Source organism: Hemicordylus capensis, chromosome 6 (genome assembly GCF_027244095.1).
Source record: "Hemicordylus capensis ecotype Gifberg chromosome 6, rHemCap1.1.pri, whole genome shotgun sequence".
Taxonomy (NCBI): domain Eukaryota; kingdom Metazoa; phylum Chordata; class Lepidosauria; order Squamata; family Cordylidae; genus Hemicordylus; species Hemicordylus capensis.
The window spans coordinates 2,286,361-2,311,950 of record NC_069662.1 but is presented as its reverse complement, the minus strand read 5'-3'; the positions used below and the strand labels follow the sequence as shown (position 1 = coordinate 2,311,950).

Genomic DNA, 25,590 nt, shown 5'->3' with positions numbered 1-25,590 from the left:
CGACTGCAAACTCCCCGGGGCAGGGCGCGAAGCAAAGGTAGGCGCCCAGAGCCAGGCTTCGCGCAGCCTCGGCTCTTTGGGCAGCCCTGGGCTGGCTGGGCTTGGGGCAGCGTGGAGCCACGTCTCCCAGGCAAGAAACTACAGCTCCCAGCATGCCCTGGGGGTGGGCGGGGGCAGGAAGCAATTGGCCCCACCCACGACCTCGCGAGGAGGGGCAGAGGAGCCCGACGGGGAGGACGAGGAAGAACCGTCGTCGCCCGACGTCCACCACTGCCAGGAGCCTCCGGGGAGAGCGGCTGGCCCCGATCCTCCGCCATGTACACGCTCAGGCTGCCCCCCAAGCTCTGCTGGAGCCTCCTGCGTCTGGGTCCCGCCCCAGGGTGAGGCTGGGGGGGGGGGCCCTCCTGGCCGCGGGGGAGGGGGGGGCCTCTGGCCGCCAGGCTGGCTGGCCCAAGTAGTAATACTCGTAATTAAAGCACACCAGGGGCTGGCTTTTAAGAGAGAGAATTAGGGGTTGACTTTGAAGGGGGGAAATACCTGGCCAGGGGGGGCAACTTCGTCTCCCCCCCCCCAGTGATCTGGCACCAAAGTCAGACCCCCTCCCTGTTCCCTCTCTCTCTCCAAGGTCTGGGGGGATCCCGGCTTTGACGTACCTCGTTTCCCAGCCTCTTGGGGTGAGGCAGTATGCTGCACAGGCTGCCGAGGTAAGCAGGGGTGGGGTGGGGGGCTCGGTTGCTTCCCAGGAGGCGACTTGCTTCTTGGCAACGGTTTTGGTCCTCTTCCCAAAGTCTTGTGGGTGGGCGGGCGGCGGGGGGGGGGGGAGAGGAAGCCCCGACCTGGTGGATTGGGCCTGGGCAGCTTTGCCGAAGGGTTGCTACCTGTGTGGGTGAAAGGAGGGGGTGCTGGTGGTGGGGGGGGGCAGTCAGGGGGGTGGACTGGCAGTGGTTAGGCTACTTGAGGATTAGGGGAAGGGAGCTGTGAACTTGGCCCTCCCAGCCAGCTTCTGCCAGTTGTTTATGCAGGATTTCCTAAAGCAGCAAATGCTACACGGGTGGTTTTAGTAATCCGTCTCATTTATGCTTATAAACTCTCCCTGTGGTTGAAGCAACAGTTCCATTTTGCAGCTGGGGTGGGGAGAAACCAGCACAAGAAGAGTTTTGGGGGATTTGAAGCGAGTTCATTGGCAATGTGACTGTGAGACCGCACTGTGTGTCTTTCCACCACTCTCCTTTCATGAGGACTAGCAACTTTCCTCCTTGAAAACAAAACAGCTCAGGAGTCCATCCTCTGATCCTGCCCTGAGCAGCCAGATTCTGCTTGAGGAAGCTCTCTCTTTAGACACAGTCTGTGGCACACACACCCCAACCCCGATATAGAGCCACGCAGTCTAGATCTCCATGCAATTACGGAGGTCAAAAGTCCTTTCTTGTTTATACGGGCTGGTGGGCACAACTGCAAGTCCGTTTGTGTCCTGGGGTCCCACCACAAAGGGTTGTTTTTCCTGCTGGCATGGGCATCTGTGCCTGATGGCTGTCCCCGCGGGCTCCAGGGGCAGCCGGGTTTCAGGAGTCCCGGTATAAACAAGCTGTGTCTCACCCCCGAAGAAGCTGCAATCTCCCACACAGAGCGTACCTCCCACTCTGCATTTCGGAACTGGCTGTCCCCTCTGCGCCCACCACCACCCAGTTTCAGGGGGGCACACCCCTGGGCTTGCTCCTTGTGGGAATGTTGTGGGTGGTGCTCTCTCTAGGGGAAAGGTCATATTATTCTGGGAGTATCTAGGGGAAAGGTGATGGCACCGGTTGCCCAATAATTGGCGAGATGGAAACGCCAATATGGAATGCGGAACGGAGCGGCAGATGTACCAGCCCTAGGATCTTGCCAGCAACTCCTGATGATACCCTTTAATTGCACCCCTCATGTGGCCTGCCAGAAACTCTGGATTTTGAGGTCCGCGTCCAGCTCCACAGAACAATTTTGCAGCAGTGAGAACATGGACACTATAAAAAGCACTGCTGGATCAGACCAAAAGCCCTTCTACTCAAAAGAACATAAGAACAGCCCTGCTGGATCAGGCCCAAGGAGGCCCATCTAGTCCAGCATCCTGTTTCCCACAGTGGCCCACCAGATGCCGCTGGAAGCCACAGGCAGGAGTTGAAAGGGGCATGCCCCCTCCCTCCTGCTGTGACTCCCCTGCAACTGGTACTCAGAGGCCTCCTGCCTTTGAGGCTGGAGGTGGCCTGCAGTCCTCCGACTAGTAGCCGTCAATAGACCTCTCCTCCATGAAGTTATCCAAACCCCTCTTAAAGCCATCCTGGCTGTTGGCTGTCACCACATCTCGTGGCAGAGAATTCCACAAGTTAATTATGCGTTGTGTGAAAAAATACTTCCGTTTGCTGGTCCTAAATTTCCCAGCACTCAATTTCATGGGATGACCCCTGGTTTAGTGTTACTCCAGGGCTGGCCAATCAAAAGCTCTCCAGCTGCTGTTGGACTACAGCTCCCATCACCCACTGTTAACATTTTTGCAGCAGGGGATGATGGGTTTTTTAGTCCACCTGAAGAGCCTAGGGTTAGCCCTCCTGGTGTCCAACATCGTGTTTCCAGTAGTGACCTGCCTGGTGCATGTCTGAAGGGGTCTGTACAGAGAGGTTGCATGCATGTGTCTAATCCCCTTTGAGCATCCCTGGACCTCCATTCGACTGATATGCCAGCTGCAACCTTGCCTGGATGGAGACAGCTTGGCCTTGGCTGTCCATACTCTGCTGGGTCATCTCCCCTTTAGATTACTGCAATGCGTTGTACGTGGGGTTGTCTTTGAACATGGTCCAGAAACTGCAGTTGGCCCCAAATAGGGGCCGATCGCTAACTGCCCCTGGGCGCTTGGAGCATATCACGCCTGTGCTTCGCCGCCAGTCCATTTCCAGGCCCAGTTCAAAGTGCTGGTTTTAACCCTTAAAGCCCTAGGCGGCTTGGGACCAGGTTACCTGAGAGAACACCTTGCCCCTGGTGTCCAGATGTGGACCGTGCCCTCTTCTTTGGAGCTCCTGCTCCGAGTGAAAAATGAGGGAAGGTGTGCGGCTACTAGGGAGAGGGCCTTTTCGGTGGTGGCACCTCATCTATAGAATAGCCTCCCCAGTGAGGCTCGCTTGGCATCGTCACTTTGTTCTTTTAGACGCCAGGTGAAGACCACTCAGGCTTGTTAAAATTTGATTTTTTTTTTTAAGTTAGAAAAAGGCTTTGTATTTTTGTCGTCTTAAAATTTTGTTTTGTTTGTCTTGTGTGTGTTAATTAGGGATGTGCATGAACCTGTTTGGAGGTCCTTTTACGGGCCTCCAAACAGGTTCAAACACCGGGTGGTTTGAAGGTGGGGGCGGGGATAACTTTAAGGGTGGAGGAGGGTGCACTCCCCTCTCCCCCACCCCCGGCCACGTTTCCCCCGCCAGCTCTTGCTTAAAAAATGGTCCTGTGGGGCGGCAGCATACCTCCCTGCCGCCCCGTCCTCTTCTCAGACTGGAAGTACCCCAGACACATGCGCACAAACGTTGTGCCTGCGTCGTGCACATGCTGACGTGCGCATGCGCAGAAGCTACTTCCGGTCACTTCCAGTCTGAGGAGAGGACGCGGTGGCAGGGAGGTACACTGCTCCCCCCCCCCGCTGGACCAGTTTTTAAGCCAGAGTCAGCGGGGGAAACGTGGTGGGTTGGGTTGCAAGTGCACCCTCCCCCGCCCTTAAAGTTATCCCCCCACGCCTTCGAACCGGCCCTCGCTGGTTCCATGCACGTAGCTGGGTGTGTTTTACTGTTGTGAGCTCCCCAGAGAACAATTTGCTTATTATGATTATTACTTCATCCTGTGGCCATGAATTCCATAAGCCAATTATGCACTGTGCATTTTGTTCTTAGAGGTGGGGCGACCCGAGTTCAGATCCAGTTTTGCCACAAAGATCCATTCAGCAATGCTAGGGAAATCACATGCACTCTCTTGGCCCGTGCTACCTCCTTGGGTGGTTGCAAAGGGCACTGGATCGTTGCCCCTTACTGCAGCTCTGCTGTCCTTTTGTTACTTGTGAGAGACAGTGAGAGGCCTCGTCTGCACATGCAGGAGGATGGGATGGTCGGGTGGCTGCACCAGAGTGGACTGTACCCCTTCCAAATGCTGGTGGGGAGTGTACCTTTTTTAGTGCTTCCCTGTTTATAAAAACACCATCATCCTGTAAGCAGAAAACTAGCACATTGGCAAGACAGAGTCTAACCCAGCCATTCCTCCTTGTGCTAGTCTTCTACCTGCAGGGAAATTTCCACCATTCAGAACTGCAACCCCCTTCCTGCAGTCTGAAATGGTTCACTCCCTTCTGCCTCTGCTTCCCCCTGTCTCTCTAGCCACCTTCTCCACACCATGCATCATTTAGAAATCTCTGTGGTGTGTCCCAACAATCTTTTTTTTTAAAATGAAAGGCCTCAAATGCTTTAGCCTTTCCATTCTCCACCCCACCCCAGACAAGTGCATATCTCCTAACATGCCAGGCAGTCTATGCCCTGCTCAAAAGGCCCTCTTGCCCGCTAAAAATCGTTATAAATTTGCTATTACAGCCCTATGACAGGCAGAACTCCATCAGGGAAAGCTCGTTCCCAGCACGGGTATTCAGTTACACTGAAAACTTCACCAGTTGATTTTCCTTTCATAAGAGCAGCCCTGCTGGATCAGGCGCCCTAGGAGGCCCATCCAGTCCAGCACCCTGTTTCACACAGTGGACCATCAGATATCTCTGGGGAGCCCACAGGCAAGAGGGGAGGGCATGCCCTCCCTCCTGCTGTTGATTTCCTGCAACTGGTTTGAGAGGCATCCTGCCTCTGAGGCTGGAGGTGGCCCACAGCCACCAGACTAGAAGCCATGGATAGCCCTGTCCTCCATAAATTTGTCTAAGCCACTTTTGAAGTCACCCAAGCTGGTGGCCATCACCACATCCCATGGCAAGGAATTCCATAGATTAATTATGCGCTGTGTGAAAAAGTACTTCAAGGATCTAGTAAGTTAAGAATCTAGTACTACAGTATACTCAGTAACCGACAACTTCCTCCCTGTTAGCGGGATGCCAAAATCTGCCATCTGGGGTAGGGATCTGTCACTCTGCTTTGTGATAGGGGTCAGCTCTCCTTGAAGGCATTTTAGAACTGGGAAAGGTGCAGAAGATCAGAGGGCTGGAGCACCTTCCTTATGAGGCTACAGCATCCGGTGCTTTTTAGTTTGGAAGAGAGACGACTACAGGGAGACATGATAGAGGCATATAAAATTATGCATGGAGCTGAGAGAGTGGACAGAGAGACATTTTTCCGCCTCTCACACAACACCAGGGGTCATCCCATGAAACTGAAGGCTGTTGTAATTTAGGACCAACAGAAGGAAGTCCTTTTCCACACTGTGCATAATTAATCTATGGAATTATCTGCAACTGGATGTGGTGATGGCCTCTAGCTTGGATGGCTTTAAACAGGGCTTGGACAAATTCATGGAGGATGGGTCTACCCATGGTTACTAGTCTGAGGGCTATAGGCCACCTCCAGCCTCAGAGGCAAGGTAGCTCTGAATACCAGTTGCGCCCTTAATGCTTTGATGTCCTACTGTGATTCACAGGTGATCACCATAAATTATGAAAAGATCAAGGTGATGGCTTTTGCTAACAAACCTAAGAAGCAGTGTTGGATGTTGAATGGACATAGGCTTCAATATGTAGCAAAGTTTAAGTATTTGGGTATAGTCTTCCAGACCAATACTAGGAGGAATGCGCACAAGGAATATATAATCCCTCTCCACCCCCAGCACAGGACTTCCAGTGACTGTTGCTGGTGTCTTATGTTTCTTTTTAGAATGTGAGCCCTTTGGGGACAGGGAGCCATCTTATCTTATTTGTTTGTTATTTTCTGTGTAAACCACCCTGAGCCATTTTGGAAGGGTGGTATAGAAATCAAATTAAAAATAATAATATAATATAATTAATGCAAAATGCTTCGAGGGCAGCAGCAGCAGTATTAACTCCTTTCAGAGGAGGCAAGGTGCACAGTTTGTTCCGGCTGCCCTTAAACTTTTTTCGGCTAAAGTCTGGCCGTTGCTCCTTTATTGAGTGCAGCTAAGTATCTATTCCAACCTTGGCAGGCTGGAGGCAATCCAATCAACGTTTTTGAGAAGTGTGCTCCAACGACCCCAGCGTGTCCCCAATGCATTTCTATGATAGGCTGGATTCGGGTGGAGGCAAGTGTTTGGCTGGTAGTATGTGAATATTGGCTGAAGTTGATTTTTCAGCCAGTAGGACTAGCACCCTTAGGGTTGAATGATATATATAGGTCTAGGTGGAAATACTGTGTGGAGAAGGGGTTGAACTACTATAGCTTCTCCAGCGATGCTTTGGTTGTCTTGGGCTATGGGAGAGCGAGATCATGTCTGCGCCAATGCATTATGGATATGGATGGACAGAAGCCAGATAGGGGTTGACACTTATTTAGGCAATCATACATCACTGTCTGGCCCAGCAAGATACCTTAATAAAATATTAGTACCTAGTTTCTGGAGGGCTCTGATGCTGGCTTGGTGTAATGCCTTATAAATGGCTGTCCGGGAGGGGAGGTACTGTAAGATCCCCTATAAGAAGCGTGTCTGCCCTTGTGGTTCTGGGGAAGTGGAGTCAACAGCCCATGTGATCTTGAATTGTCAGTTTGATCGAACTTTGCAGGAGAGATACACAAATCCTTTTTTAACAGCATATTCTAGTTGTTCTGAGCAGTTCTATTTGGAATTACTTTTAACAGACCATTGGGGTCTATTATCTTATAACATGGCGAAGTATTGTTTTCTGGCTAACAAGACTAGGATAAGAAATGTTGAGAAGCCAGATATGGGGTTGGATTGAATTAAATTTTAGATCATTCTGATGCATGGAGCCCTCTGTTTTATGTAATGGATGAACTCTGTGTTATGGCTCTGTTTTATGTTTTAACAGTTTATTACTTATTACTTGCCTAACCTACTTCACAGGGTTGTTGTGAGGAGAAACCCAAGTATGTAGTACACCGCTCTGGGCTCCTTGGAGGAAGAGCGGGTTATAAAATGTAAAATAATAATTAATAAATAAATAAATATTTGACCAAGTTTGCTTTTATGTAAAGTTTTTGTACTTTGTGTTTTGCTGGTTTGAATGACCGTAACAATAAAGATTTGATTTGATTTGAATGCCAGTTTCAGGAGAGGGGAAATGCCCTCACCTCCTGTCTGCGGGCTTCCCAGAGGCATCTGGTGGGCCACTGTGGGAAACGGCATGCTGGACTAGATGGGCTTCCTTGGGCCTTATCCAGCTGGGCTCTTTTTATGCACAAGAGCCTGGCCGGAGAAAAAAAGAGATGTCCCACCACCTTGTGCCACCATAGCAAGATCCTTCTGGCCTAAACTTGGATGGTTGACCACCAGCTTAATAAAGTTATGCCTTGTTTCCCTTCACAGGCCGTCCTGGATAAAACAGGCACCAGCACAACATCTGCTGCTCAGACCGTTCAGGACAAGAAATCTTTAGCTGCGGTATGTGCATGTTTGATTTTGAGGAAGGGACATTTAGGGAGGATGTATTTAGAGAATTAACAGCCATCTCCGTAATGTGTTTTTCTATTATAAATATTTATAAACTGCTTTTCAACAAAATTTCTCAGAGAAGTTTATATTGAAAAATAATAAATGAGTAAGATGATTATCTGTTTCAAAAGGGCTCACTGTATTTTATTTTTTTTAAAAAACACCACCCTCAAACCCTAAAATTTTAGAAGAAATAGATGGGGCTTTGATTTGCCTTGAGGATTTTGGCACTTGCCTCATGCCATGGAAAGGAAGTGCACCATTGAGAAATGGAGGACATGGATCAGAAGATCCACACCTGTGTTGCTGTCAGAGCTTCTGCCCTCTTATTGGCTGAGTTTCTGTGGTGTCATGGATAGTTCACAAACATCCTAGCTTCAGAAGGGAGCAGTGAGGGGCTGTGTGTGCCTGAGAGTGGCTGTGGGAGAAACCCGAGCCCCCTGTGGCCTCTTCTTTCCTCTCTTCCAGGAGTCCAAGTCCTTCGCCGTTGGGATGTTCAAGGGTCAGGTCAACACAGAGCAAGTGTTTCCTTATCCTTCAGGTAATGGGCAGGTGGGTGGGATAATATACACTTGGGGCAGTGGGAGATCAGGTGGAGTTTCCACAACCACCAGAAGCCCTGTTCAAGTCCCTTTTGTTTCCTGAAGCTTGGGTAGACTGCCTTTACCATTCCTCAGCGTTTCCCATGTGGACTAGAAAGTTAAATCCAAGGAGTGTGTTTGATGTAGCCCTCAGTGTTGCAGTCTTGAAGCTACTTCACTGCAGTGTGTGTGTGTATGAATTTTGAGTAAGGAGGAGTGATTGGTTCTGCTTGTGCTGTTGGATCATCTGCACACAGCACATGGGCCGTGCCTGTTGCTACATGCAAGATTTGGTAGCAGCTTCTTCCTTGGCGTCCGCGTGAAGAATCCAGTTTGTGAGATCAAGCTTGGAAGAGATTGACATGCAGAACCCAAAAGGCAAAGCGAAGCAAGAAGATTTGCAGTTGTGTGTTGCATGCCTGCATTTTAAGAAGGGCAGTCTCCCCCAGACTTGTGGGGCGGGAGTGGGGGGGAGAGACGTCAAGGAGGCTGGTGGCCGCCTACCCCCACCGCTCCTGTATTCTCCTTACAGCCCTGAGTGAAGAACAAGCCCAGACTTTGCAGGAGCTGGTGGGCCCCGTCTCCCGATTCTTTGAGGTAAGGGAGTGGTCCTTTCCGGAAATGGGGAACAAAACCAGAGGGGCAGGTTTGTGGATGGATGTGGTCAATACTAGACGGTCTGGCCGACTGAAAATATGGGCAGGGCTGTGAGGAAGGTGATCCTGGACAGTAGCCTTGTGTGGCAGGCCGCTGGAATGTGTGCACCTTTCCAGTTTAGGGGAAAGGTGGCCATGGGTGGGGAGTTTATAGCATTCTGTGCGGTGTGGAGAAAGTGGTCAGCAGCTAACGGATGGCAGGGGGTCCCAGACTTGGCATCTGGCAACAGCTGGGTTCCCAGATGTTCTTGGACTATAACTCCTGACATCCCCCGCCACAGTGGGCAAAAGGCCATGGGAGCTGTAGTCCAACCCTATATGGAGCCCCATGTTTCATTTTCTGCCACATGGTTCTGGCTACCAGCAGAGATGGCTCTCAGAAGGGAGTTAGACGGAGCCATGGTGGAGGAGGGAAGAATCACTGGCGGTGAAATGGAGCCTCCATGTCCAGAGGTAGCCTATCTTTGAATGCCGGTAACCAGACTCCCTGGAGGTATCCAGTTGGCCGTTGTGGGGAGGAGGACTAGATGAACTGTTTCTTCTGGCCCAGCAGGGCTGTCATCAACAGCTGACTCAGTTTTTTCTTTCCTTCCTGCAGGAGGTGAATGACCCAGCCAAGAATGATGTTTTGGAGCATGTGGAGGAGAAGACAATGCAGGGCCTGAAAGAGCTCGGAGCATTTGGCTTGCAGATCCCAGTTCAGCTGGGAGGTCTGGGTCTTAGCAACACCCAGGTGAGGCCCATGTGCCTTCTAGAACAGGTGTCTTTCCCATCCCCCCCCACACCCCTAGGGAGGACCTTAGGAAGCAGTAGGTATTCAGCATGGGCTATGGGTCAGTGGAAGCTTTGTGCCCTGTGTCTTAGGCACCCCTTTTCTTCTCAGCCATTGGCTGAGTTGCTGTGATGTCATGGAATGCTTACAAATATTCTAACTGCACAGAATGGGGCCAGCTTGGTCTTCTCCTCTCCTCTGATGAGGGAGCTGGAGCTTTAAACCGAGGTGTCTGAGGCTGTTCAGTGCTGAGGATAAAGTCTTAAATATTTGTAGTAGTGCACAGAGTCAGAAGAGCTCTTCCCCTCTCGGGCTTGAAATGCCCCTTTGCTGATCCCGGTGTTGCTTCTCTCCCCGCTCGCTGCAGTATGCTCGGCTGGTGGAAATTGTTGGTATGCACGACCTGGGGGTGGGCATCACGCTCGGGGCTCACCAGTCCATTGGCTTCAAAGGGATTCTTCTCTACGGCACCCAGGAGCAGAAGGAGAAGTACCTTCCCAAACTGGCCACAGGTGGGTGATGTTCTGGGGTGGAGCTATGGGGAGTGGGTTGCTGAAAGGCATGGGGATTAAAAAGGCGGGGGGGGATGCTATGGGAGGTGGTCAGGAGAAGCGGGGGGGGGGCTAAAAGGTGCACCCCTGAATATGGGCACTCTTGTCACACGGCCCCCACACCACAAATCTCGTTTTCATGTTTATTCTTTTCCTTCCAAAAAAGGAGTCCAAAGCGGCTAACAATAAATGCACAAGAACCTCAACGTACTGATCCAAAGGCATCATATTTTAAAAAGTATCCGGCAGTAATAATAGATTAAGATTTAAGATCTTAAATAGATCTTAATAGGCAGTGGGATTCATAATAAAGAAGGCATTCTCTTAAATAAAAAAGTATCTGGCAGTAATAACACTACACAATAACTTATCAATAGCATGTCAAGAAAATGCCGCATTCTGATGCTGCCGTTCAGTCGATTCACGTCCTGGGCTGGTTCAGACGATACTTCCCCAGCCCCCGTGATTAAAGGAGGGATGCTTTGGGTGTGGGCCTGTCATGATGCCCCTGACCCCTCCCAGCATACATTGGGAGAGGGTGTTTGTCTGGATGGCAGCTCCGCATGGTTGATGTAACCTTGAGTTCCCCCAAAGACTCAGAGGAGCCAACAGACCAGCTCCGCTCTCGGTGACCAGATGCCCAATTATTATTTTTATTAGTAAAAGTATTTATACCCTGCCCCTTCAGTGCACTACCAATCGGGGCAGCTTGCAAGATTAATAAAATACATACACACTATAAAATGCAATATAAGAAAGATTAATAAGATTAAGAAGTTAAAAGACCAGGCTGAAACCACAATTAAAATTAAGTTTTAAAATGGAAATCAAAAGTTTATCAGTAAAAAGCTAAACATTAAGAAACCTACCCAGATAAAAGCAACAGAAAGCCTTTCTGAAAAGATGCACCTTCAGTTTCTTAAAAAAACTTGAGGGGAGGGAGCATGGTGAAGCTCTTCTGGGAGGGCGCTCCAGATTTGAGGGTCCACAACCCAAAAGGCCCTGTCTAGTCTCTGCCAACCAGATCTCTGTTAGGGACGGGTCCATGAGCAGGGTTGCCTGAGATGATGAGCGGAGGGCCCTGGCAGGTCCATATGGGCGAATGCGGTCCGACAAGTACCCCAGGCCCAAGCCACGTGGAGCTTCAAAGGTCAAGACCAACACCTTGAATCTAGCCCAAAAGCGAACTGGTAACCAGTGAAGCTGTCGCAGGATGGGTGTAACACTTACAAAGGGACTTGCAGCCACGAACATCCTTGCAGCAGTGTTCTGGACCAGCTGAAGCTTCCGAGCCATCTTCAAGGGCAGCCCCATTTAGAGTGTGTTGCAGTAGTCCATTCTGGACGTCACCAAGGCACGTGTGACTGAGGTCAGGTCCGACTTCTCCAAGTAGGATTGCAACTGGCGTACCAGCCGTAGCTGGTAAAAAGCATCTCTGCACACCACCACCACCGCCACCTGTGCCTCCACGGACCCTCCAAGCCACAAGTGCTCCCACTTGCTGCATGTCCAGAATGAGGCCATGAAGGGCTGACCCTCAGCCTCCCCTAGGACCAGAATGGTGCAGGATGCCAACGGCCCCCATGTCCAAAAAAACCCCTCGAGTCGGACTCACCCTCTCGCCATCCACCAAGCAGAAGAAAGGGGGTGGCCCTCCCCCTGGCCCCTCCCACAAGGGGTTAGCCAACGTGGGGGGAGGCCTTTTTAGTCCAGCAGCTGGGCATCCTATAGTTCGCAGTTATGGCTTAACAGATTTGATCGTGTCTAGCTTGTGGCTTGGCTTTGTTGACTTAAGGGGAGATCCACTTGATATACTGGCCACAAGTTTTGGCCACAAGTGGCTGTTTTGCGGGGACGAATGCTTACGGTGATGTTTGGCAGCTGCCACACACACCCCACCCCGAGATGAGAAAAAGATGATAGTATTGTGGCACTTAACAGCTTTTTCTCTGTTTTCACCCCTTCCTTATTCTGCCCCCCCCAAAAAACCTAAAAAACAAATTAGGGTAAAATTGCATGGAGGGAAGGGGTCAGGGCCAGATTCTGTTGGGGGACAGGAGCCAGTAGCATTGCCCTTCCCCCTCAGAATGGCTGCTCACGCATCCCGCTCCATCTGCCTGCTCCCCTTTCATCTGGGTGTCTGGGAGTGTGTGTGTAATTTCAGAGAGAAATCAAAATTTATTTTACTTTGCATATTTTTATGCAAAGGAGTCTAAGGAGAGGAGAGCTGGTCTGGTGGGAGCAAGCCTGACTTGTCCCCTTAGCTAAGCAGGGTCTGCCCTGGTTGCATATGAATGGGAGACTAGAAATGTAAGCACTGGAAGAGATTCCCCTCAGGGGATGGAGTCGCTCTGGGAAGAGCATCTAGGTTCCCAGTTCCCTCCCTGGCAGCATCTCCAAGAAAGGGCTGAGAGAGAGATTCCTGCCTGCAACCTGGGAGAAGCCGCTGCCAATCTGTGCAGACAGTACTGATCTAGATGGACCAAGGGTCTGACTCAGTATATGGCAGCTTCCTATGTTCCTATACCGCCTGATATATACATCTCTGGGCAGTTCACATACTAAAACCAATTTAGAAGGAACCAACAACGATAAAGCATTACAATGATGAAAACCATTTAAAATCTCAATAGAAACTTTAAAACGTTTTAATGAAAAGGCCTGATTAAAAAGGTGCCTCTTCAGCTGTTCCTTAAAAACCAGCAAAAGATCTGGAAACGGCTCTGTCCCCTCTGGGCAGGTTGGCCTCACAGGGGTGGTGCTCTGTGTTCTCCTGGGAACTGTCTTCTCGCCCATGGTTCTCGCCCCTCAGGTGAGAGCATCGCCGCCTTCTGCCTGACGGAGCCCACCAGCGGGTCAGACGCAGCCTCCATCCGCACCACAGCCGTGCTCAGCCCCTGCGGCACGTATTACACCCTCAATGGGGGGAAGATCTGGATCAGGTGAGGGGGGGCACAGGGGTGCGTGGGGCGGTGCATGCTGCCTGCCTTGGAAGGGTGTTGCTGGCAGGTCGTTTCCAAAAAGAGGGGTGAAAAGACTCAGAGCCGTTTGGAAGCTGTACCTCCCCCTCCCGCCACCCCCCCAAAAAAGCTGGGGCTTGGCTGTGACTGTGCAGTGAGGCACTTCGCACATGCTCGGAAGCAATTTACTTCTTTTAGCCCTGTAAGACGGGTTCTCAGACTTGACAGTGTTGGGCTACAGCATCTGGGGACCCAAGTTTGGGATCACCTGCTGTAAGGCTCTCCCATAGTTCTCAAGTTCTCCTGCCTAATTTCGTTCACTGCTGTACCCAATTGGTCTATAAGGTGCTTTTGACGTCTGAGCTCTTGCTGACTCAGTACTGCGAGGCTGGTATTCTGTGTGTGCTCAGAGGCTGTCTGTTATAACTTTGCAGGTCCCAATACTGACGCTGGGGAATGAAACCAGGTTTGGGGGCCCAACCTGAGCTTCTGTCTGTGTGGGAGAAGCATTTGAGCCCTACGGCATTGGGGGCTTGCAAGTCTGACATTCCAATGGCATTGGGGGGCTTGCAAGTTTGGGGGCATGCAAGTTTGCATGCAGAAGGTCCCAGGTTCCACCCGCGGCAGCATCTCCAGAGAGGGCTGGGGAAGACTCCTGCCTGAAACCTTAGAGAGCTGCTGCCAGTCAGAGTAGACAGTACTGTGCTGGACGGACGAAGTGTTGGACTCAGCAGAAGGCAGCTCCCTATGTTTCTGTTTCTTGCAGCAACGGTGGCCTTGCTGAGATATTCACGGTTTTTGCGAAAACACCACTGAAGGACGAGGCAACTGGTGAAGTGAAGGATAAGATCACGGCGTTCATAGTGGAAAGAGCTTTTGGGGGCGTCACACGGTGAGTACGCGCTCGCCTAGGGCGGTGGGGGGGGCAGCAAGGGTGGTGACTGGGGAGAGCACCTTTGAGCAGACGGGCGTCTACTTGCAGTGGGCCGGGCTGCAGACTTGGGGAGGCTGCGGTGCTGTGGCCGGCATGTGATGGGGTATCCCTCTGCCCCTCCAGTGGCCCCCCTGAGAAGAAGATGGGCATCAAGGCCTCCAACACGGCAGAGGTCCACTTTGATGGCGTGCGTGTCCCGGCCGAGAATGTCCTCGGGGCCCCTGGCGCGGGGTTCAAGGTGGCCATGAACATCCTCAACAACGGCCGGTTTGGCATGGCCGCGGCGCTGGCGGGCACCATGCGTGGCATCATCGGGAAAGCGGTGAGCTCCTTGGTGACCTCCGGTGTGTCACCTCAACGCTGCCCCCGGCCTCACGCAGCCCTTTTCCCAAGGTTCCGCCTCGTCTCTTCTCCTGAACGCCAGGCCTCTTCAGCAGCGCCACAACCCTAACCGTCTTCCTCTCCCTTCCTCTCCAAGGTGGATTATGCTGCAAACAGGACCCAGTTTGGAGACAAGATTCATAACTTCGGAGCGATTCAGGAGAAACTGGCTCGCATGGCCGTGTTGCAGTACGTGACGGAGGTAAGGCGTAGCGCGTGCACGGTGCTGGACGCACCTCTGTGGCGGGCAGAGTGCCATGGGGAGCTCCAGTGCAGGAGTGGGGCCCAGGCAGCTGCCTTCTACCGAGTCAGACCCTTGGCCCATCTAGCTGAGTCTTGTCAACACTGACTGGCAGCGGCTTCTCAAAGGTTGCAGGCAGGAGCCTCTCTCAGCCCTGTCTTGGAGATGCTGCCAGGGAGGGAACCCGGGACCTTCTGCATGCAAAGGCTCTGCCACTGAGGTCCCCCCACCTTCCCAAGCTGTAGTTGTCACGGGGATAATGGAAGTTGTCCCACAACAGTTGGACAGGTTGGCAGCCCCTGCGCTGAGAATGCAGCCCAACCTCACTTCTGTCTTGATCCCAGCTTTCCTCGCTTCCTTCCTTCATAGTCATAGAGCTGAGAAATTTAATTTAGAAGAATAAAAGCAGACCTGAGAACGTACTCAGCCCTACAGAGCTACTTTTTACTGAGTCAGTCCCTTGGTCCATCTTTCCCAGCACTGTCTACTCTGACTGGCAGCAGCTTTCTGGGATCTCCAGCCAAGAGGGACCCTCCCCTTAATTATCAGGATGCACTCAAAAGTGGCACCTTGAACAGAGCACCGTGGCAGATCCTGAAGCGCTGGGGTCACGTGGCTGTGCGTATATAAGAGAACGTACTATGGACGTGCTGGGACAAGCATCTTTTCACTCTCCCCATGATTTTCACTGCTGTATCCCCATTCGTGTCATCCTTCGTTCATTTGTTTCATCGTTCATTTATCATTGATCTCCGTGGGGGAACCGGCTGTCCTTCTCCTGCCTCTTAACTTTGTTGTTTTCCAGCCGGACGGCACAATGTCCTAGCAGTCTTCTAGGACTCCTCTAAGGAAGCAGACCTGCCAGACTTCAGACAGATGTGACCAAGGGGCCCTGTTTTAGAGGCCACTAGGCAATGCCAAACGGAACGGAAAGTTCCACTTCGCTGTATTTCCTACATTTCTTCTGGATTGCATGCACACCCCTTCTCCATGTTGCTGAACGTGGTCCTTGCAGTCATCTACTGTGTGTGCTTTGTAGTGATTAAAACCAGGGATTCTCGACCCTTGGGTCTGCAGATGTTGGACTACAGCTCCGTCAGCCTCGGCCACAGTACTTGAAGGATGGTGGGAATTGTAGTCCATCAACATCTGGGGCCCCAAGGCTGAGAACCCCGGGATTAAATTCTCTTCGACAGTCACAGAGTGTGACCTGAAGTGGCCACCTTTTCTCTCTCCACAGTCCATGGCCTACATGATCAGTGCAAATATGGATCAGGGGGCTTCTGACTTCCAGATTGAGGCGGCCATCAGCAAAATCTTTGGCTCGGTGAGGAAAACTAACGTAACTGCCTGCCTGTCGTTGATCTGGGGTCAGGTGGCTGTGTGTGTATAAGAGAACATATTAATCTCCTGTTAGCACAGCACTGTTAACGTGCAGGGTGTCTCTGCAATTGTCTAGCTTGCTCTTGAAGCCTCTTGGTAGCTGTGCCCATTTTACAGACCAGGCAAAACAGGTCATGGCGAATGTTTTCTCTTGTGTTCCTTAGGAAGCGGCGTGGACTGTCACAGACGAATGCATCCAGCTCATGGGCGGGATGGGGTACATGAAGGTGAGTGGGTACTGGAAACCGTCTTCCCCTTCCCGTCCCCACCTGAGGCATTCTGCTTGTGCTCAGAGACACATTTACTTCACGTTGTCCAGTGTTTAGAGCCTGCCTTCCTTGGGGGCTGAATGGCGGGTGAGCCTGGACTCCGGTGAATCCTACACGCTGCCTAGCTGAATCTCCTCTGTCCTCTGTCTCCCCTCCCAGGATACTGGTGTGGAGCGGGTCATGCGGGATTTACGGATCTTCCGGATCTTCGAGGGAACCAATGACATCTTGCGCTTGTTTGTGGCGCTCAACGGATTCCAGGTGGGGGGCTGGCAGGGGAAGGTGGGAAAGGGCTTCCGAGGGGTTCACAATTTGGGACGGGCAGAGGGGAAAGTGGGGGGGAGGACCTTCGTAGTCCTAGAAAGGTGAAGCTCTTTCGGTTCATCCAGGCCTTTAAAATGCTTTTAAAATGTTTGTAAATACTTCTGTTGTTTTTTTGTTGTGTGTTGGCTCTTTCTTTGTTTTTGTTTTAATGTGTGTTTGTATATTTTTCTAATTGTATACTTTTCTGTTTTGTGAGCCACCCAGAAAACAATTTGTTATATGGCAGCCATATAAACAAAATGGTTGCTATTTATTTATTGCATAGGAACATAGGAAGCTGTCGTATACAGAGTCAGGCCATTGGTCCATTTGGCTTAATATTGTCTACACTGACTGGCAGCAGCACTCCAAGGTGCCAGGCAGGAGTCTCTCCCAGCCGTACCTGGAAATGCTCTCAGACCTTCTGCGTATAAAACAGATGCTCTTCCACTGAGATACAGCCCCGTTCTCCTAAGGGATGGGTCTTAGAGACCTGGGTTTTTAAATCTGTGGTATAAAAATAGGCTTAAACTTGCCTGTTCGCAGTTTTGAGTGGCTAGAAATATCACAGTCATCCCCTAAGGGGAATATCTTGCAGCAGACCGTCTCACATTAGTCACCCATCCAAATGCAAACCAAGATGAACCCTGCTTAGTGCTCACTACCACAAGACTGGCGCTCCACCCTATTATAAAGCGGCTGTTTTGAGCCACAAAGGAAGAGGAGACCTCTCCAGCTCTCTTCCATAAGAAGAGCTCTGTTGGGTCGATGCCCATCACCATACATTGTGGCAGTGAGTTCCATAAACTATGCACCATGTGGACTTTCATCTGCCGTTCAGTGCCTTCTAGGAATTCTCAAATCAGCAGGTGCCCGAGTGAGTCTTCCTGTTGGGTCACACCCATCTCTTGATCTTTCCTTGCTCCTCTTCTCCTTCCTCCCAGAACGCGGGGAACCAGCTCCGCGGATTGCAGCGTGCCATCAAGAACCCCATCGGAAATGCAGGACTCTTGGTCAGTGAGGTCAGCAAGCGGGTGCGCAGGTACTGAACTAGAGATTCTCCCTGCATCTTGTGGCCATGAATACGACTTGTGTGCTGTATGAAAAAATGCTTGCTTACTGCTTGCCTTTGATTACTGCCTGTCACTTTTGCTGGGTGAACTTGAGTTTCAGTCGTAGAAAAGAGGATAGCTTCTCTCTCTGTACCATTTGCTGTTTTCTGAACCCCTCTCATTTTTTTGGACCAGTTCAGACGATACCACCGGCCCATGCAATTAGAAAGGAGACACATATTCCTCTATCAGGTGGGGGTGGACTGTTCATCCAAAGGGACGTGCTGCAAAGGCATCATAAGAACAGACTTGCTGGATCAGGCCCAAGGGCCATCTAGTCCAGCATCCTGTTTCCCACAGTGGCCCACCAGATGCCCCTGAGAAGCCTACAGGCAAGAGCTGAGGGCTTGCCCTCTCTCCTCCTGCTGCTCCCTTGCAACTGGTATTGAGAGGCATCTTGCCTCTGAGGCTGGAGGTGGCCTATAGCCATCTGACTAGTAGCCATTGATGTCCCTGTCCTCCATGAATTCGTCTAAGCCCCTTTTTAAAACCATCCAAGCTGGTGGCCATCACCACATCCTGGGGCAGAGAGTTCCATAGATTGATTATGAGCTGTGTGGGAAATTACTTCCTCTTGTTGGTCCTACATTTCCCGACCTTCACTTTCATGGGATGACCCCTGGTTCTAGTCTTGTTAGAGGGAGAAATATTTCCCCCCGTCCACTCTTTCTACTCCATGCATAATTTTATACACCTCTATCAGATCTTCCCAAAGTCGCCTCTTTTCCAAATTAAAAAGCCACAAATGCTGTAGCCTTGCCTCATGAGAAAAGTGCAACAGACTCCTGATCATCCGGGTTGCCCTCTTCTGCCCCTTTCACAGTTCTGCAATGTCCTCCTTAAGAGACGGTGACCAGAACCTTCCGCAGTCCTCCCAGTGTGGCTGCACCGTAGAGCATTATAATATGAGTGTTTTTATTTTCTGTCCCCTCCCTAATGATCTGATGGATGCAGTCTGTGTGTCTCCTTTCTTGTGGCGGTCGCTGGTAAAGTATCGTCCAGACTGGTCCTTTGTGGAGCCCTCTTCTGCTAAACCTTTTTAAAAAGGCCCCAAATCTTCTCAGGCTCCGTCTCCTCTACTTTCAGTTGTCCTTACTCTGCATATGATGCCTTCTCTAGCTCTAGGATTGCTGGCCCCGGTTCCAGTTCAGGGTGGGGTGGTGCACAGAGAGAAGCACAATTTTGTAGGGGGAGCCTCATGCCGCCTTTCTCTCCCCCCCCCCCACCAGGAAAGCCGGCTTGGGGACTGGGATCACCCTGAAGACTGTAGTGCACCCTAGCCTCAGTTCAAGTGGTGAGCGGGTAAGTCTGCGCATAACAGCCCCCACACCCCACCTCAAAGCAGACCCCAGAGGAATATGGGGAGCTGCCTTGCATCGAGTCCTACTCTTGGCCCATCAAGCACAATACTGACTACTCTGACTGGCAGCAGCTCTCTAAGGTTCCAGCAGGGGTCTTTCTCAGCCCTACCTGGAGATGCTGCCACTGAGCTACGGTGACCAGTACTCGGGGATTATGGGAGTTGTCGGCCAAGATCTGCAGGAGGGCCGAAGTTGAGCAGCCCTGCACGTCGCCCATGAGACCCAGCGTGACCTAGTGGTTAGAGGGGAGACCCGGGCTCAAGAAGCTTGCTGAGCGACCTCCTCCGCCTTGCCCGTCACCCCATTTTCTACCTTGTCTGCTTCTACAGACGGTCCGGGCGATTGAGCTCTTTGCAGGCGTGGTGGAAGAGCAGCTTCTGAAACATGGCAAGAAGATTATTGGTAAGCACATTTTGGACATAACACTGTGCCACATCACCGAGGTTTGGGGGAGGCAGCAGTTAGGGCTTCTGTTCCCTTTGCATCCTGTTGAGTTGGAAAAGAAAGGGGCGCCCCCTTTCTTTCCCTCCTCTCTAAGGGAGGGCACAGCAGAGATGTCTCAAGTGATGGCTGGGGTGTAGAATGTCGAGGGAGAGGCTTTTCTCCCTCCCTCCTGAAATGTTCAATGAAACTGACGGGCAGGAGACTTAGGAGGCACAAAAGGAAGTCTTCTTTCACATGACACATAATCAGTCTGTGGAACTTGCTGCCACAAGGTGTGGTGGTGGCCACTACCCTGGATGGCTTTAGAAGGGAAGAGGAGAAGAGTTCTGTCCATGGCTACAAGTCATGATAGCCATGTGGAACCTCCAGGTTCGGAGGCAGTATACCAGTGGCCCTCGTTAGCTGAGGTTTTAACAACTGCGGCTGGGCCTTAGAGACCCAGTTTCTTTATCTGTGGTATAAAAATATTCGCAGTTTTGAGTGGCCAGAAATTACCCAGAAATGACTTCCGGCATCATTTCCAGCCACCATCTATAGTGCAGAGCCATTTTGTGGTTCTTTAATAAAAATAATTCCTGCATTTTTTGGTGAAAATTGGGGCTGGGGGGCTGGGGGGGCATTGCTGGAGACCTGGAGAGTAAGGTAGAGTACTTTTTCTCTTCTTTATGCTCCCCTCACTCCATAGGAACATAGGAAGCTGCCACATACTGAGTCAGACCCTTGGTCCATCTAGCTCAGTGTTGTCTCCACAGACTGGCAGCAGCTTCTCCAGGATGGTTGCAGGCAGGAGTGCAGGAGTCTTCTCTCTCAGCCCTATCTGGAGATGCAGGCAGGCAGGGGCTCTTCCCAGAGCGGCCCCTTCCCCTAAGGAGAATATCCTACAGTGCTAACATATATCCCATCCAAATGCAAACCAGGTTGTCCCCTGCTTAGCAAAGGGGACAATTCGTGCTTCTTACCACAAGTAGGAGAAGGCTGAGGGGCAGGTGGGATTTTTGTGGGAAAGAGTTCAGGGGTGACGTTCCTCCTCTAGGGAGAATAATCACAACACCCCAGCTGCCTTTTCAGGTCTTCCTGTGCTCTCACTTACCACAGGGGCTTCCCAGACTTGGGTGCCCAGATGATGTTGCACTACAATTCCCATCATTCCCAGATGATGTACTAAAATTCCCACAGCGGCTTATGGGAGTGGTAGTCCAGCAGCCTCTGAGCACCCCAGGTTGAGAACCTCTGGCTTACAGAACTCCATACACACTGCTCTGATAAACTGGAGATGAGGGAAGTGATTGCTAACCATGATGGCTCAGTAGAGCCTCCATGTTCCAAGGCAGCCTACATCTGACTGCCAGATGCTGGGAACAGACAAGTTGGTTTGGACTTTGGGGCTTCTGGGAGGCAGCTGGCTGACCACTGTTGGAAACAGCATCCTGGGGCAAAGCTCAGATATTCTTAAGCTGTGCCTGCCTCCATCCTTCCTTGAATAATTGCCTTTTCTCTTTTCTCCTTCTCCCTGCTGCCTTTCCCAGATGAACAATTTGTGTTGAAGCGCATTGCAGACAGCGCCATTGACCTGTACGCCATGGTGGTCGTCCTCTCCAGGTGAGCTCTGCCCCCCACCCCCCAACACTCATAGGAACACAGGAAGCTGCCATATACTGAGTCAGACCACTGGTCCGTCTAGCTTAGGATTGTCTACCCAGACTGGCAGTGGCTTCTCCAAGGTTGCAGCAGACAGGGGTCTCTCTCAGCTCTATCTTGGAGATGCTGCCAGGGAGGGAACCTGGGACCATCTGCATGCAGGTGGTCTTCCCAGAGTGGCCCCATCCCCTGAGGGGAATATCTTGCAGTGCTCACACACGTAGTTGCCCATTCAGATGCAAACCAGGGTGGACCCTGCTTAGCAAAGGAGACCAATCACCCTCAAGACCAGCTCTCCTGCTGGCTCCATTTCAAAACGGGAAGGAGGGGATGGGCCAGGGGAGGAGAAATCCATTGCGGGTGGTGATTGGCCCCTGTTCTCCTGAGAAGCTCTTTAGACTTGCTTTCTTTTCCCCACAATGCATTTCTCTGTCAATAACAGAGCCTCCCGTTCCCTGGAGCGCGGGCACACTTCGGCCCAGCATGAGAAGATGCTTTGCGACACCTGGTGCATTGAGGTGAGCCTCCGCTTTGCAAGGGGTGGGGTGTGTGTGTGTGACCTTCCCTTCCAGAAGAATAGTGCTTCTGTTTTTCAGCCCAAATACCTCTTGCAAGATTTATGCCCGTTTATTTGGCTCACGACAAGAAAAACTTAAAACTCCAGTAAAGCCATAAAACATGTTTTCGTGGTGCAATTCGTCAGTGGGCGCAGAAAGATTTGTGGCTCCCCATACTCTGTGTGGGTTGTAGTTGTGTTATGATTATCGCCACTTCAAAGGATGGGGCAGTAGGGTATAGTAGGCGGAGGTGTTTTTGGACCTGGAGCAAAAAGATCTGAAATACATTCCCCACTTAGTTGTAAAGGTCAATGGGTGACTTTCGACCAGTTCTGTTCTCTTGGCCTAGCCTACCTCGCAGGGTTGTGGTGAGAATTGTTTGTTTATAAAAAAATTATTTATACCCCGCCCCTCCAGTACGCTACTGCTCAGGGCCGCTCACATCATTAATCAAATGGATGCAATATGAAGTAAAAAGTTAATAAAATTAAGTTAAAAGATCAAGTTAAAAACCATATTGAAAATTAGAGTTTCAAATCAAGTTATTAGTAAAAAGCTAAAATCTAAGCACTGAAAAACCTCCCAGATATAAGCAGCCGATAAAACATGAAAAAGCCTCCTAAAAAGATGTCTTTAATTGTTTTTAGCATTGAATAAAATAGGGAAGTGATAGGAGTTAAATTGTCGTGGTGGTGGGGAAAGAGATTACCACCCTGTCCAAAACACTCATATCTGTTAACACCCATTTCTCCTGCCCATTTTGGAAGCACAGTTGTTGGCAGTGTGTGGGTGAGCCTTCTCAATAGTGTTGCCGGCTCTCTGGAACTCCCTGCTTCTTGATCTTAGCCTCGCCCCCCTCCCTGTATAGTTTTAAAGGAAAGGTGAAGGCCTTTTTATTCCAGCCAGCCTTCCCCTGTCCCTACACATTTCTCTATGACTGTTTAATGCTTGCCCTGTCCTGCATTCCTATGATTTTAGAGGTTATGATTTTACTGTTTTTTAAAAAATAAATTCTGTTGTAAGCTGCCGTGAATCTGTTTATGAAGAATGGCGGCATAGCAGTCGTCATGACTAAAAAGAAATATGTTAAATACTAAATTTAAATTTAAAATAAATAAATATCCTTCCTGTAAATTCCCAGTCTCTTCTCCCTCCACCACTTTCCCAAGTCCTTGCAGACCCCCGTTTTGCCCCCATCCCTCCGATTCCTGGCTTGCCCAGATTTCTCCAGAGAGAAGAACTCCTTTCAGTCAGTGGCTGTGGAGCAGGTGTCGAAGGAACACCGGGGCAGGATCCACAAGGCTTCTTCTGGATTCGGGTCAGGGCCATTCTCCACCAGAACTCTTGCTTCCGTGAGGGCATCGGGCAAGTGTGGGGTTCAGCCTGTCCTTTGCTCTTCAAGCAACACACCAAGTTCCTAGCCCTCATGGATCCAAGAATGAGCGTGGAAGCATGGTGGTGGTTTCTCGAGTGACATGTCAAAAAGGGAGGAGTCGGGGAGGCGCTTCTGTGCACGGCAGAGCTGGCTGTTTCCCACACAAGTGGGGTGTAAGTTAAGTAGACATTGCGTTCCCCTTCCCCGGAAACAGAAAAAGCACCTCAAGGCCAGTTTGCTCTGAAGCCACAATGGTGTCTTAAGCGGAGTGTTTCGTCTTTAGACCACCGCGGGCAGCTCCACCATTTTGAGTACCTCTGTTGCTTCCCATCTTCCACCATTTCCTTGATCTGGTGAATTACTCCAGAGCAGAGGTTCTGACACTCGGGTCCCCAGCTGTTGCTGGACTACAACTCCCGGGGATGCTGGGAGTTGTAGTCCAACAGCAGCTGGGGAGCCTCTGCTCTGACGGATCCAAACGGCTGGCATTCTGTCTTCAGGATTGCCCCCTCCTCTTCATGCTTCGTCTTCTGCCCTTCCCTTGCTCAGGCCTCGGACCGTATCACCCAGAACCTGATGTCCCTGCGATCCGATACCACGCGGCAGTTCTTCCGGAACCTCCGGGGCATCTCCAGAGCGATGGTGGAGTGCGAAGGGGTGGTTTCCCCCAACCCCCTGGGCATCTGAGACGTGGCGGCTGTTTCTGAAAGCTTGGTCCCAAGAGCACCCTCCTCTATTCCTCCCCCGCTTCCCCTCAGACTCCATTCTCAGGGCCTGCATATTTCAGGGAGGGGGCATTCTCCGTCCCTGGCTCCCCTGTTGAAGAGGGCTGGTCGTACCTTCTGAAGATCAAACCCCTCTGCGATGCCAATGCCTTAATGGACCCCCAGCAAAAGCAAGGAGATGTGTGCACCCAAGAACCTGGTGCAGACCACAGTCGCAGAGTGCCCAGACTGGAGTGGGTGGGGTGTCTTCAAATACACGCACACACACCCACTTGAACTGGACTTCATGCATCTGGAAATGCCAAGACACTTCTCCCTCCGCCTCCAGTTACCCCAAAACATGGAGTGACAAAATTCTCCCATTGGCAGCACCGGAGCCCAGCTCTGAACCCGATTCCCCGGCACCCCTGCAACCCACCTGTGTTGGAGCCTTTAGCCATAAATCAGTAGCGTGTATTTGAGATTCTCTGGTACTGATGAATGTATTGTCTGTGGATAACCATTAAATGACTTTGGCAAATGTCTGGACTGGAGACAAACTGCTGCCGGGGGTGGGTGGGGGGCGGACGGTTGGGGTGAATCTGTGTGGGTCTCTTTTCTCGCCAGTGTGGTCCGTGCACTTGGGCCCGTTATTCGAAATTCAGGAACAACCCCGAAGGGCAAGAATCTTGGAACTGACTTGTGTAGCCAAAATTAATCTTTTTAGAGAGCGGAAGTGGCAGGTGGGGGAGCTTGTGGGTCAGGTGTAGGAATTTCAAGCAAATGCTCATCCAAAATCGAATGTCTTCAACGTTTCCGGTTCTGGCTGCCCTCTACTATAAGGGTTTTTATTGTGGAACTGGAAGAGGTGCAGAAGAGGGCAACCAAAATGATCAGGGGCCTGGAGCCCCTTCCTCATGAGGCTAGGCTAGAGCATCTGGGGCTCTTTACCTTGGAAAAGAGGCAACTAAGGGGAGACACGATCGAGGTGTATACAATTATGCATGGTGTGCAGAGGGTGGACAGAGAGAAATGTTTCTCCCTCTCTCACAAGACTAGAACCAGGGGCCATCCCGTGAAACGGAAGGTCGGGAAATTTAGAACCCACAAGAGGAAGGACTTTCCCCACACAGCGCACAATTAATCTGTGGAATTCTCTGCCACGGGATGTGGTGATGGCCACCATCTTGGATGGCTTTAAAAGGGGCTTAGACAGATTCATGGAGGACAGGTCTATCAATGGCCACCACTTTGGTGGCTATAGGCCACCTCCAGCCTCAGAGGCAGGATGCCTCTGAATCCCAGTTGCAGGGAAGTGGGCAAGCCCCCCCCTCTTGCCTGTGGGCTCCCTGAAGGTATCGGGTGGGCCACTGTGTGAACAGGATGCTGGACTAGATGGGCCTCCTTGGGCCTGATCCAGCAGGGCTCTTCTTATGTTCTTATTTAAAAGCAAGGTGCAAACATGGAAATTTAGCCAGCTCTTACTCAGTTCATCAAGAAGACTCATATGTTTAAAAAAGTACCTCGGCTGAATTTCAAAAGCAACCTACCCTTTGGATTTTTTTTTTTTTAAATCGAATTTTGCCACATTCCAAATCTTTCACAAACTTTTCTTCCAGCTCTGGAAAGTAGTATGCATGGTGGGGAAGAGGGTAACTTTGAAGGTGTCCTGAGCACTACATCTCCCAGAATGCCTTTGGGGAGGCCAGAGACGCAATCTGCCCGGCAAATCTTTTAAGCTGGCAGCTGTT

At 51.0% G+C, this 25,590-nt stretch overlaps 1 protein-coding gene across 1 annotated transcript; it reads left to right on the top strand.

Moving 5' to 3' along the window:
• Nucleotides 1-196: 196 nt before the first annotated feature.
• ACADVL (acyl-CoA dehydrogenase very long chain) lies at nt 197-24,380 on the top strand. The gene is made up of 20 exons (XM_053264757.1): nt 197-380; nt 626-704; nt 7,492-7,566; nt 8,086-8,158; nt 8,731-8,795; nt 9,453-9,587; nt 9,994-10,138; nt 12,990-13,119; nt 13,904-14,029; nt 14,195-14,393; nt 14,550-14,654; nt 15,934-16,020; nt 16,241-16,303; nt 16,505-16,606; nt 17,593-17,690; nt 18,990-19,062; nt 19,451-19,523; nt 21,092-21,164; nt 21,646-21,721; nt 23,685-24,380. The coding sequence occupies exons 1-20, from the start codon at nt 316-318 to the stop codon at nt 23,820-23,822; spliced, it is 1,980 nt and encodes a 659-aa protein (XP_053120732.1). The 5' UTR covers nt 197-315; the 3' UTR covers nt 23,823-24,380.
• Nucleotides 24,381-25,590: the final 1,210 nt, after the last annotated feature.

Coding starts and splice junctions, on each gene's coding strand:
- ACADVL (XM_053264757.1), top strand. CDS start 316: ATGTACACGCTCAGGCTGCCCCCCAAGCTCTGCTGGAGCCTCCTGCGT. Junction 9,588..9,993: donor TGGGTCTTAGCAACACCCAG/GTGAGGCCCATG, acceptor CGCTCGCTGCAG/TATGCTCGGCTGGTGGAAAT. Junction 21,165..21,645: donor ATGGTGGTCGTCCTCTCCAG/GTGAGCTCTGCC, acceptor TGTCAATAACAG/AGCCTCCCGTTCCCTGGAGC.